The sequence below is a fragment of the Ranitomeya imitator genome, chromosome 4, assembly GCF_032444005.1.
Source record: "Ranitomeya imitator isolate aRanImi1 chromosome 4, aRanImi1.pri, whole genome shotgun sequence".
NCBI lineage: Eukaryota > Metazoa > Chordata > Amphibia > Anura > Dendrobatidae > Ranitomeya > Ranitomeya imitator.
This window is the reverse complement of record NC_091285.1, coordinates 582,670,736-582,683,557: the sequence shown is the minus strand read 5'-3', so window position 1 is coordinate 582,683,557 and position 12,822 is coordinate 582,670,736. Positions and strand designations below refer to the sequence as shown.

Here is a 12,822-nt window from a genome sequence, read left to right as displayed (position 1 = left end):
GTGCCTGCTTCTAGCCTCTCATGGAGGCTATTGAAGCATGGCAAAAGTAAAAAAAAAGTTTTAAAAAAAAATGTGAAAAAAATAAAAAAAACATAAAATTTTAAATCACCCTCCTTTCGCCCCAATCAAAATAAATCAATAAAAAAAAATATCAAATCTACGCATATTTGGTATCGCCGCGCTCAGTCGCCCGATCTATCAAATAAAAAAAAGTATTAACCTGATCGCTAAACAGCGTAGCGGGAAAAAAACTCGAAACGCCAGAATTACGTTTTTTTTGGTCGCCGCGACATTGCATTAAAATGCAATAACGGGCGATCAAAAGAACGTATCTGCACCGAAATGCTATAATTAAAAACGTCATCTCGGCACGCAAAAAATAAGCCCTCAACCGACCCCAGATGATGAAAAATGGAGACGCTACGAGTATCGGAAAATGGCGCAATTTTTTTTTTATTTTATTTTTTTTTTTTTTTTTTAAGCAAAGTTTGGAATTTTTTTTCACCACTTAGATAAAAAATAACCTAGTCATGTTTGGTGTCTATGAACTCGTAATGACCTGGAGAATCATAATGGCATTTTTAGCGTTTAGTGAACCTAGCAAAAAAACCAATGTGGGATTGCACTTTTTTTTGCAATTTCACCGCACTTGGAATTTTTTTCCCGTTTTCTAGTACACGACATGCTAAAACCAATGATGTCGTTTAAAAGTACAACTCGTCCCGCAAAAAAAAAAGCCCTCACATGGCCAAATTGACGGAAAAATAAAAAAGTTATGGCTCTGGGAAGGAGGGGAGCGAAAAACGAACACGGAAAAACGAAAAAATCCCCCGGTCATGAAGGGGTTAATACAACCAATGGATGAATTTAACGTCAGGTTATAGGCTTTTATTTACCTAACATGGATAAGCGACATAACTTCTGTCAGGGAGTGTATATAGGGGGCAAAGTCCCCTACAAGACTGTATAGCCCATTTATAATGCATTTTTTGAGGAACTGACTCCCTTAAGTTATCAGGTCTGTACATGGAAATAAATGTATGACTTGGCCTATTATGGATGACATTTATGGTTGCTGTACAAGTAACAACCAATATAGCCATATATGTTATTGCTATAGGGGTTAGCTGTTTATGAGGAGGTGGTCTGATACCCTGGTCTCTTCACTTATGCAGCCTTTTGATGATAAATTATTCATCATGTGATCACCCTCTTACATATTAGATAATGTGGAAATTCTGTTTCTTTCGTTTTGGTTTTGTTAGATGGTCATGTTGACATGTGGCAAACCTGAACTCTGCTAATCGTGAATTTTTATTTCTAGGAGGTATTATGTTCCTAGTTTTGCAGTTAAATGGGCAATAATCAGCAAATGCTTGTTACAAATTATTTGCTCGTATAAACCAGCTGAATATCACCCAACAAACAAGTACAAAGCTCATTTCTCGGGCAATCGGATTTGTGCCAATGTAAACATTATAGTTATTGGCTGGTGTAAACAGGTGGTGTGCTGTTGAGGGCATGATGCTGTTTAGGGATTGAATATTGTTTCTTTTCGCTTTGGCATGTGAAAACTGCGTAGTGAATGAGTGCTGGTCAACCTGGGACGATCAGCTCCCGTTACAGGCCAAGATCTGTCCTCCTATATGTGCCATAGTCTCTGCTTAGGGCAGACTTTCAGTCGGGACAGGATCTTGGTGTTTGTGGTCATGCCTCACAGCACCTTTATGCAATTTTTCTGTTGATGTGCTTGGGTAATGGTGGAAAAAACGCAATGATGTGAAGATGCATGAATGAGGTAAATTGCTGAACAAGGAGCAAATAGACACGATGGTGATGGTTCTTCTTTCTTTTTTTGCAGCTGGGATGAGTGGGTACCAGAGAGTAGAGTACTCAAATACGTGGACACTAATCTGCAAAAGCAAAAAGAACTTCAGAAAGCCAATCAGTAAGTGGAGTCCGACCTAAACGCTTGTGCTCGTTACCATCTCATGTTTTCTTGGCATGTGAGACTGCTTTATCACAATATGGCAGTATGTCTCAAGGTTTTGTAAAAATGCAAAAAAACGGATTTAAAAAAAAAAAAAATTGTAGTTTTAGTTCTTTCACATAAACTGTCAAATTTTATCCTGCATGAAAAAGAAATAACGGGTGATTGGCTTAAGCTGCGCCTCACAAACATCCTGCTCCCCTCCTCCATGTTCAGCTGACCACTGTAGACTGGGAATTGATGTGAAAAAGGGGCATTATTTTGGCAGCTTCTCCTGGACAGTTGTGTAGTCAGCAGCCGCCTTGTTTCTTGTAGTGTGAGAACCTATAGTACATGGAACACTTGGCAACTTGCATTTTTAACCCCTTCATGACCTTGGACGTTGTTGGGTGCTTACCGAACTTGGACGTATGGATACGTCATATTTTTAAAGCGGGACTTCGGTCACGGTGATGGCATTAAAATGCCTGCTGAATCTTCCAGCAGGGCATCGGGTGTCATCGTCCCAAGTGGAGGCGCTGCCCCTCGCGCAGTTACGATCGCTGTGATTGGCTATTCAGATTCAACATATAGTTTTCAACATGTCCAGCCTGTAGGCTGGAGCCTAGCAATGCCGGCGTCACCAGGGCCAGCTCTGTTTGGTGCGATTAAGCAATGACGTCGATGGCACCAATTAGAGTGCACAGAGGAAATCTGACCTCCGTATGATCGCCCTGCGCTTCCTCATTCTAGCTTCGGACATGTGCAGGGCGGTCAAGCTGTTATGCCAAACGGTGCTTGGTCTTGTGGTGCCAGACAGGTTTTGAACTCTGCCATCACTTCTGCTGGTGCTGCTGTTGTAAAGATGTTTCTGATCCCTGATCTTTCCTAATCCACCCCAATCCCCTTTTTTCCCTCTCCCTAACCCTCTCCCCATCCCTCCTCTGCTGCCAAGCGCTGATTAGTACTTGATTGTTTGATTTTTGGCAGTTATTTTCTTTTTTTGTCCATCCTGCAGCCACTGAGCGCTGATCAGTGATGCAAATCACTCACCAGCACTTGTGCTCTCTGTTTTCCAGAACCTTTATTTTTAATTTTTTGTCCCTGTCTATTTCCCACCCTTGCACCACTTCCATGGGTGCATCCTACAGCTGCTGATCAGATTCACATCACTAACTGGCACCCACTCTCACTTTTGGCAAGAATTTTTTTTCCCCCGTCTTTTCCCTTTCCTTTTTTGCACCACATCCATGCACGCGTCCTAAAGTGCTGGTCGGTGACTGACATGACCGACCAGCCTCCGTTTGTTTTGTTTTTTTTTTTTTTTTTTTTTTTTAAATTAGTTAATAGGACTAGATTAAGGACCCTAACCCCGTGGTTTGCACGTTAATGACCGGGCCAATTTTTACAATTCTGACCACTGTCCCTTTATGAGGTAATAACTCTGGAACGCTTCCATGGATCTTGGTGATTCTGAGATTGTTTTTTTCGTGACATATTGTACTTCACATTAGTGGTAAAATTTCCTCGATATATCTTGTGTAAAAAAAAAAAAAAAAAAAAAAAAAAGGAAATTTGGTTTCAATTTTGCAATTTAAAAACTTTGAATTTGTATGCTCTTAAAACAAGTCACACAAAATAGTTAATAAATAACATTTCCCACATGTCTACTTTACATCAGCACAATTTTGGAAATACATTTTTTTGTTATAAGGGTTAAAAGTTGACCAGCGATTTCTCATTTTTACAACAAAATTTACAAAACCATTTATTTTTTAGGGACCACCTCACATTTGAAGTCACTATAAGGGGTCTTTATGACAGAAAAAACCCAAAAGTAACACCATTCTAAACTGCACCCCTTCGGCTGATTAAAACCACATTCAAGAAGTTTATTAACCCTTCAGGTGCTTCACAGGAGCAGAAGCAATGTGGAAGGAAAAATGAACATTTAACTTTTTAGTCACAAATTATCTTTTAGCAACAATTTTTTTTATTTTCTCAAGTGTAAGAGGAGAAATTGGACCTCAAAAGTTGTTGTCCAATTTGTCCTGAGTACGCTGATACCCCATATGTGGGGGGGGGGGGACCACTGTTTGGGCGCAGGGCTTGGAAGGGAAGGAGCGCCGTTTGACATTTTCAACGCAGAATTGGCTGGACTTGACATCGGACGCCATGTTGCGTTTGGCGAGCCCCAGATGTGCCTAAACAGGGGTAACCCCCCACAAGTGGCCCCATTTTGGAAACTAGACCCCCCCTAAGGAACTTATCTAGATGTGCTGTGATAACTTTGAACCCCCAAGTGTTTTTACTAAAGTTTTAAAATGCCCGGGTACGAAAATGAAAAAATCCTATTTTTTTCCCCCCCCCACAAAAATGATCTTTTAGTCCTCCATTTCTAATTTTCCCAAGGGTAACAGGAGAAATTGGACCCCAAAAGCTGTTGTCCAATTTGTCCGGAGTACGCTGGTACCCCACATTTGGGAGAAAACTACTGTTTTGGCGCATGTCGGGGCTCGAAAGGGAAGTAGTGCCGTTTTGGAATGCAGACTTTCATGGAATGGTCTGCAGGCGTCATGTTCCGTTTGCAGAGCCCCTGATTTGCCTAAACAGTAAAAAAAAAACACAAAAAAAACCCACAAGTGACATCATTTTGGAAACTAGACCCCCAAGGAACTTATCTAGATGTGCCCCATTTTTTTGGAACTAATCTACAGTTTGCTGTAAATGAAATTAGTAGTGCATGGAGTGTAGTACAATTTGAAGCAATCCTTCATACACTGGCCAGGTTTGATGGGGCAGGTGTCGCATTGATAGATGGTGTCCTTGCGTATTCCCCTTTTGTAACACACTTGGCACCTTTTTTGCAGCTTACCTTTTTTTCCTAGTTGGCGTGACCACCCCTGGAAAATGCTGACCTGGTACGGTACGAGCACCTTCAGTTCCAGAAGTACTGGGGCCGCTCCTTCCGGAGTGCCAAATATCAGGGCCTTAACCACTACCTCCTGGAATTGAAGGCACGACGTATCAGTGTGGCATGCACATCGTGACAGCTGGAAAGCGTTGAGCATTGCCATTTGTACGATGTACACGGACAGCTTTTTGTACTACACCTTGGCCTTTCTCAAAGCACTGTACGGTTGGAGGAGTTCATCAGAGAGATCAATGCCCCCCCCCCCCCCATGTTTTTATTGTACCCCAGTACACAGTCCGGTTTGCAGACCTGTGTAGAGGTACCTCGTACAGTGCTGAGGGTGCTGCCATCACAGTGTATGGTGGTCAAGAGAAGGACATCCCTCTTGTACTTGACCACCAGCAGGTGGCTGGTACATTAGGCTCTACGGTCACCCTTTCTGAGCGTCTGTCCAAGTAGCGTCTTCGGGAGGCCTCTCTGATTTTTGCGGACAGTACCACATGCTGCGGTATCTTGTGCAGAGAGGGATTATAGAGTGGGATGCTGGAATAAAAGTTCAGTGTAGAGGTGATAACCTTTATACAGCAGTGGGTGCACCAAATCCCACACACCCTTCCCACTCACTCCCAGGACACGAGAACACTCAAACGATAAAGTTATGGTGTCCTTCCCTTCGTAAACTCTAAAGCTGTAGGTGTACCCTGAGGTACTCACACAGCTTGTAGAGTTTGGTTCTGTACCTGGCCCTCTTGCTGGGCAGGTACTTACAGAATCTGAGCCTTCCCTTAAAATGAACCAAGGACTCATCCACACAGATGTCCCTTTTGGGCACGTACACTTAAGCAAACTTTTTGTTGAAGTGTTTTGATGACTGGCCGAACTTTGAACAGACTGTCAAAGTTGAGGTCATCTCGTGCGGGACACTGTGTATTATCGGAATAATGCAGGAACTTATGAATGGCCTCAAGTTGCGTCCGAACCATGACCATCCGGAACACTAGAGTGTTATATAAAATATCTACACTCCAATATTGCCATATTTCTTGCTTTTTCAGATCTCCATATGAAGGACCAGGCCCCAAAACTGTATCATATCAACTGCGTCTACAGGAGACCAGTTAGAATATGATGAACCGGGGTTTTGATCCAAAAATTGACGAGCATAGAAATTAGTTTGCTCCACCATGATGTTAATAAAATCCTCAGAGAAAGACTTTGAAAAAGTCTATTTCCATGATGCCGGTGGTGTCAAACTTGATTCCTGTTTCTGCCACAAAATCAGGAATCAGTGGCTCGTAATTTACGGGTGGCGAGGTCCATATGGGGTCTGCATTGGAGCGCGCTGGTTCATCTTCAGGAATGGTGGGTGTTGCCTCATCTTCTGTTCTGGGGCGTCAGCGTGGCGGTTCTGCAGGACCTGAGGAGGAAGAGGATGAAGAATCAGAAAAGTGAAGAAATGTGGGATCATTTCCCTCACCATCAGTGTCAGAGGCAAGGAAAGAATATACCTCCTCCGCTGAATAGCTCTGTTGTGATGGGTGGGACAATTTTTTATTTTTATTTTTTGTGAATATGGTATGGTGCTTGGGTGTACTTTATTGATAACTGTATGTGTGGGGGGGATAGTGATTGGTGCAAACTATTATCTGAAAAGAAAAAGCTAAAGGGGCAAAAGCAAATAGGGAGAAAAAAAATACCTGTGAAAAGAAAAATCTAAAACGGCAGGCCCTAGCTCTGATAAGTGAACTGCGTCACTTATCAAACGCAAAATGACGCTTGCAAAGTCTGCATTCCAAAAGTCATTCCTTTCCCTTCCGAGCCCTGCCATGCACCCAAATAGTAAATGTTCTTCACATATGGGGTCCATTTTCTCCTTTCACACTTGCGAAAAAAAAAGAATAAAAATGTGGGTGTAGAGTAAGATTGTGGGAAAAAAAAAACGTTAAATGTTCATTTTTTCCCCCCCTCCTTTCCACATTCCATCAATCCCTGTGAAGCACCTGAAGGATTAATAAAGTTCTTAAATGTGGCTTGGAGCATCTTGAGGGGTGTAATTTTTAGAATGTCACTTTTTTGAGTATTTTTCCCCTCACCCATGACTGCACACTTGAGAGATCCACCTATATAGGACAGGAAACTTACTGAAATAAATGAGGGGCACCTCTCCCCGCTTCAGTTGAATTTCCTGTCCTGACGGGGACCCTCGTGTTGAGACCCGGGCCGGTAGAAGTTTATTTTTGTCCATACTTACCCACTCCTATCCCAGCACTGGAAGAAAAGGCAGAGTGCCTGTATTATGGCCTTCAGGTGTCGGAGGCGCCGTCTGGTGGGCCTTGGCGGTGTGGGCGTCCTGCATCCGCCGCACCGCTCTCCCTCCTGTCTTTTGACTGCAGCTCTGTATTGAGCCTGGTAATCGGTGGCACGCTTCGCTGACATCGTGTGCAAGGCATGCTGGGAATTAGTGTGATGTCAGTGGGGGTGCGCCTGAGCCAAGATGGTGGCGCCCTGGGCAAAAAAGCCGTCCGGGACATGTGGAGACTTGACGTGTCCTGGCAGGGAGGGGGCGCATTATTGGGTACCGGAAGAGGAAAGTGCAGTGGATCCCTCTTAGGCTGGGATCACACTTGTGAGTGTGATCTGAGAAACTCACATCAAGTCCCGACACTGCTGCCGGCACTCAGGACCGGAGTATGCGGCTGCATAGAAATACATGTGGGCGCACACTCCAGTCCCGAGTGGCAGTGGCAGGTATTGATGCGAAAGGCAGGTATTGATGTGAAAGGCTCGCAATGAGCTCGCAAGTGTGACCCCGGCCTTATAAGTAGGGATGACCACAGAAGAAGCGCTTATGTCGGAAGCTTCTCCTCATGGACGATCCTAGAGGACAGCAGGAGCAGTAGCCTTTGCAGCATCAGCAGTCACCTATACCTGCAAGTGGTCACCAGCTCGCCAAAGTCACTTCAAATGTGATGTGGTAACAAAAACAAAAATTGTTTGAAAAATGAGAAATCACTGGTCAACTTTTAACCCTTTTAAGGCTGGTTTCACACTAGCATTTTGCGGAGCTGCGGACTTCCTCAGTGAAGCCCTGGCCGTACCGCCGCCGCTCAGCTCCGCCTACGTCCGAATGCGACCTGCGTACCTTTTTTTAACATTAGGTACGCAGGTAGTGCGGATGCCTCCGCATGCGTCGTTTTGACGATGCAGTGACCTGTGTTGAATGGTGCTGGTTGGCATTTCTTTTTTTTTTTTCTTCTCCCTCTGCATCATCAAAACTACGCATGCTGAGGCATCCGCATACATCCGCACAACCTGCGTACCCAATGTTAAAGATGGGTACGCAGGCCGCATGCAGACATAGGCGGAGCTGAGTGGCGGAGGTGCGGCCGTGGGCGGGGCTTCACAGAGGAAGTCCGCAGCTCGGCAAAACGCTAGTGTGAAACTAGCCTAACTTCCTATCAACAAAAAGTTTCAAGAATTGTTGTAGACATGTGGAAAATGTTTAACTATTTTCTGTGACCACTCCGATTTCTGAACATAAAAAAATTGAGTTAGAAAATTGCTAAATTTTTATTTTTTTTCCCCTCACAAATAAATGCAAGTCATATCAAACAAATGTTACCAGTGTCATGAAGTACAATGTCATGAGAAAACCATTTCAATCACTGGGATTCATTGAAGCATTCCAGAGTTACAATTCTGTCCACTGTCATTTTAAGTGGTAAGATTTAGCCTGCTCACAGGTGAAAACAGGCTTGTGGGTTGTGTGAAGGGGGTTAAGGCGCCAGAGTGGAAAATTTTATGGCTTAGTATTTTAAATAACACAGCAGGAAGTTCCCTGTGCTACCTATTGGGAAGGTTGGCGTTGTTTAAGACCTATGTCCACAATGAAAGGTAGAATGTCCCCACTGTGCAGATAATTAGAGATCTGTCGGCAGCTAGTCGGGTACATGCTCAGGAAGGTTATTGCCTGAAGTACAGCTTCACATGTAAAGCGCCATGGAATAAATGGCACTATAATAAATAACGTACAAGTGTAGGGGGCCAGCACAGCAGCTTCATGCAAAATTATTTTTTTTTCAATACCGTATATACTCAAGTATAAGCCTCCCCCTCCCCCCCCTAATTTTGCAACAAAAAACTGGGAAAACTAATTGACTCGAGTATAAGCCTGGGGTGGAAAATGCAGCAGCTACGGGTAAATGTTAAAAATAGATACCAATAAAAGTAAAATGAATTCAGACATCAGTAGGTTAAGTGTTTTTGAATATCCATATTGAATCGAGCCCCATATAATGCTCCATACAGTTCATTATGGCCCCATAAGATGCTCCATACAAAATATGCCCCATATAATGCTCCATGCAGTTCTTTATGGCCCCATAAGATGCCCCATATAATGCTCCACGCAGTTCTTTATGGCCCCATAAGATGCCCCATATAATGCTCCACGCAGTTCTTTATGGCCCCATATAATGCTCCACGCAGTTCTTTATGGCCCCATATAATGCTCCACGCAGTTCTTTATGGCCCCATATAATGCTCCACGCAGTTCTTTATGGCCCCATATACTGCTGCTGCACTAAAAAAAAAAAAAAAAGACATACTCGCCTCTCGTCGCTGCTCCTCAGCGTCCTGTCTCTCCGCACTGACTTCAGGCAGAGGGCGACGCGCACACCAATACGTCATCGCGCCCTCTGACCTGAACAGTCACAGCAAGAGGACGGGAAGACGAGGCGGCGGTGGAACGCGGAAAGTTGAACATGACATACTTGCCTGCTCCTGGCACTACTGACGCGGTCTCTGCATGTCCCACGGTCTTCGGGAGCGGCAGCTTCTTCCTGTAGTGAGCAGTCACATGGTACCGCTCATTACAGTAATGAATATAAGGCTCCACCCCTATGGGAGTGGAGTCCATATTCATAACTTTAATGAGCGGTACCACGTGACCCCTGAACAGGGGAAGAAGCTGCAGGCGCCTGAAGACCGTGGGACATGCAGGGACCGTGTCAGGAGTGCTGGGAGCAGGTGAGTATTTGACAGGCATCGCTCCCCCCCCCCCCCCCCCCTTCCCGCCTTCCGTGACTCGAGTATAAGCCGAGAGTGGCACTTTAAGCCCATTTTTTGGGGCTGAAAATCTCGGCTCATACTCGAGTATATACAGTAATTTATATTCTGCAGGTATATAGACATGCATAAAGCAGTTAGTGGAAATGGTTCTGTTTCTGGATAATACTTCTTACTAACAGCAATAGCAAAACATGCCCTTACACCACTCCATTGCCGGAATAATAAAGTTACAGGTCTCAGATGAAGGTGATGCAATATATAAATAATAAAAAAAAAATAACAATAATTTTGGCGAAATCAAACATCTTCTGGAGAATTGTCCTGGCAGATCATTTTTATCACTTTGAGCACCAAAAAACTCTCATTTCACCTCACTTGGAATTATTCATGCATTTTTCCTTAGTGCTTCCCAGCTCCAGTCCTCAGGGCCTCCAACAAATAATTTTCAGGATTTCTGTAGTATTGCACAGATAATGGAATTATCAAGGCATCACAAACGTCCACAGGTTCTCACCTGGGAAATACGAAGAAAATCCTGGAAATGTGATCTGTTGGTGGTCTGTGAGGTCTGAATTTGGGGAACACTGCAATACATAACTTTGAAAGACAGCATTTTATTATGTCTATGAAAAAATAACCTGATGACTCCCTGCATAAAGGGAACCTGTCATGTCCAGAAACATGATTTACCTGCAGATATAGGGTTTAAATAAAGGCAAGTAGCTGCTAGCTTCAAGTCATCAGGGCGTGGTGCAGGGAAGGATATACATTAATTTTCTCCATGTAGCTGCTGCTCAATTAAGGCAGGCCTGCCCCCCTGCTATTCCCCAGCTTCTTCCCTCTGTCAATCCCTTCACTGGCTCCCCATTGCCCAGAGACTCCAGTACAAAACCCTAACCATGACATACAAAGCCATCCACAACCTGTCTCCTCCATACATCTGTGACCTCGTCTCCCGGTACTTTCCTGCACGCAACCTCCGATCCTCACAAGATCTCCTTCTCTACTCCCCTCTTATCTCCTCTTCCCACAATCGTATACAAGATTTCTCTAGTGCATCCCCCCTACTCTGGAACTCTCTACCACAACACATCAGACTCTCACCTACCATCGAAACCTTCAAACAGAACCTGAAGACTCATCTCTTCCGACAAGCCTACAACCTGCAGTAACCACCGATCGACCAAACCGCTGCATGACCATCTCTACCCTCGCCTACTGTATTCTCACCCATCCCTTGTAGATTGTGAGCCCTCGCGGGCAGGGTCCTCTCTCCTCCTGTACCAGTTGTGACTTGTATTGTTCAAGATTATTGTACTTGGGGCGTGGCCTGAACGTTCATGTGAGCGGACGCGTGACAGAGCGCTCCCGCTGCCAAAGTTAATATTATCCTTATAAGCCGCAGCTGAGCGGCGATTCACAGCGCTTACCGGCTGCAGGAGAGTCCCGGGAGTGCGGCGGTGTATAGCGGCGGCCCTGAGGTCAATGAGTATGACCAGGAGGAGACAAAGAGACGCCGGAGCCGGCGAGGCAGGGACCGGCCAAGATGGCGCCGACGCCAGGGAGAAGGCGGAGAAGGACAACGCGGCATGCCAGAAGAGAATGTCGGCGGCGGCAAAGCTCCAGCAGTTTGCTAGAGTGGAAGCCGCAGGGAACACAGGAAAAGCAGAGGAGGACGCCGGAGTGGACACAGACACAGAAGGAGAGGAGGAAAGCCCAGCAGAGGAGCAGGAGGTACAACAGGGGAGCAGGGATGGTGACATGGCGGTGGTAGTAGGGGGACCTGAAGATAAGGAGTCAGGAGCAGAGCCCACCCTTAGAGATGTCTTTGCACTGGTATCATCCTGCAAACAATCCCTGACCCAGCAGATACAGGAGGTTAAAGGGGATACAGCCCAGATAAATGCAGCCCTGCAGAAGATTGACAAACGTGTGGGGGCTGTGGAGGAAAGGGTGAGCACGGCAGAAGACCATATAGTGCAGCTGCAGAAAGCGGAGAGGAAGTTTGCTCAAACAATATCGGAGCTAGCTGCAAAAAATGAGGATCTGGAGAATAGGTCCAGAAGAAATAACATTCGTATAGTGGGTGTCCCTGAAAAAACTGAGGGGGGGAATCCCACGGAGTATATTGAAAGCTGGCTCCTTGAGACTTTTGGTGATGCAGCACTGACAAAAGTATTTGCGGTAGAAAGAGCCCACAGGGTCCCACCGAAACCACCTGTCCCTGGAGCAAGTCCCCGTACCATGCTTGCCAAAATCCTAAACTACAGAGACAGAGACATTATCCTGAGGAAGGCTAGAGACATGACGGATCTGACAATTGGAGGTCAAAGAATCGCTATTTACCCCGACTATTCCGCCCTGGTACAGAAACAACGGATGATGTTCACGGGTATCAAGAGACTGCTGAGAGAACTGGGAGTGCAATACTCCATGATGTTTCCGGCACGACTGAGAGTGGTAGCGATGGATAAGATTCACTTTTTCCAGACGCCGGAGGACGCTACCCAGTGGATAGATCTTAACGCTAAAAAACTTAAAGGGAAAGGAGATTGAAAATGTGGGGCGGGTTGGTCGGGAGGTATCTTAATTCTTTCAAAAAGGGGAAAAAAAGAGATTGACTGACAGTACACTGGTAATTGAAATGTGAAGGTTGAAGGGTGGAGTTGGGTATTACTCAGGGAACGCACTGGGAGAGCTGGTGCGGCAGTGAAATATGAGGGAGGAAGGGTGTGCAGCGTACTAAAAAGTTTATTTAGTTCTTGCAGTTGTAATATAATACAGGTTTAATTATACTGTTCTTCTAAGAATTGCGCCGAATTCTGTTATAAACGGTAGCGGGAGGCGGAAAGAGAAGGTTTAGCAAGAG

At 45.1% G+C, this 12,822-nt stretch overlaps 1 protein-coding gene across 5 annotated transcripts in view; it reads left to right on the top strand.

Moving 5' to 3' along the window:
* MORF4L1 (mortality factor 4 like 1) overlaps positions 1-12,822 on the top strand; it is a 94,222-nt gene that overhangs the window by 34,027 nt on the left and 47,373 nt on the right. For 3 of the 5 annotated variants that reach the window (XM_069766450.1, XM_069766447.1, XM_069766452.1), the window contains one exon: positions 1,862-1,948. In XM_069766450.1, the coding sequence (XP_069622551.1) occupies positions 1,862-1,948 (87 nt within the window). The remainder of the gene's footprint in view (positions 1-1,861; positions 1,949-12,822) is intronic. The other 2 variants (XM_069766451.1, XM_069766448.1) reach the window with 1 other exon arrangement.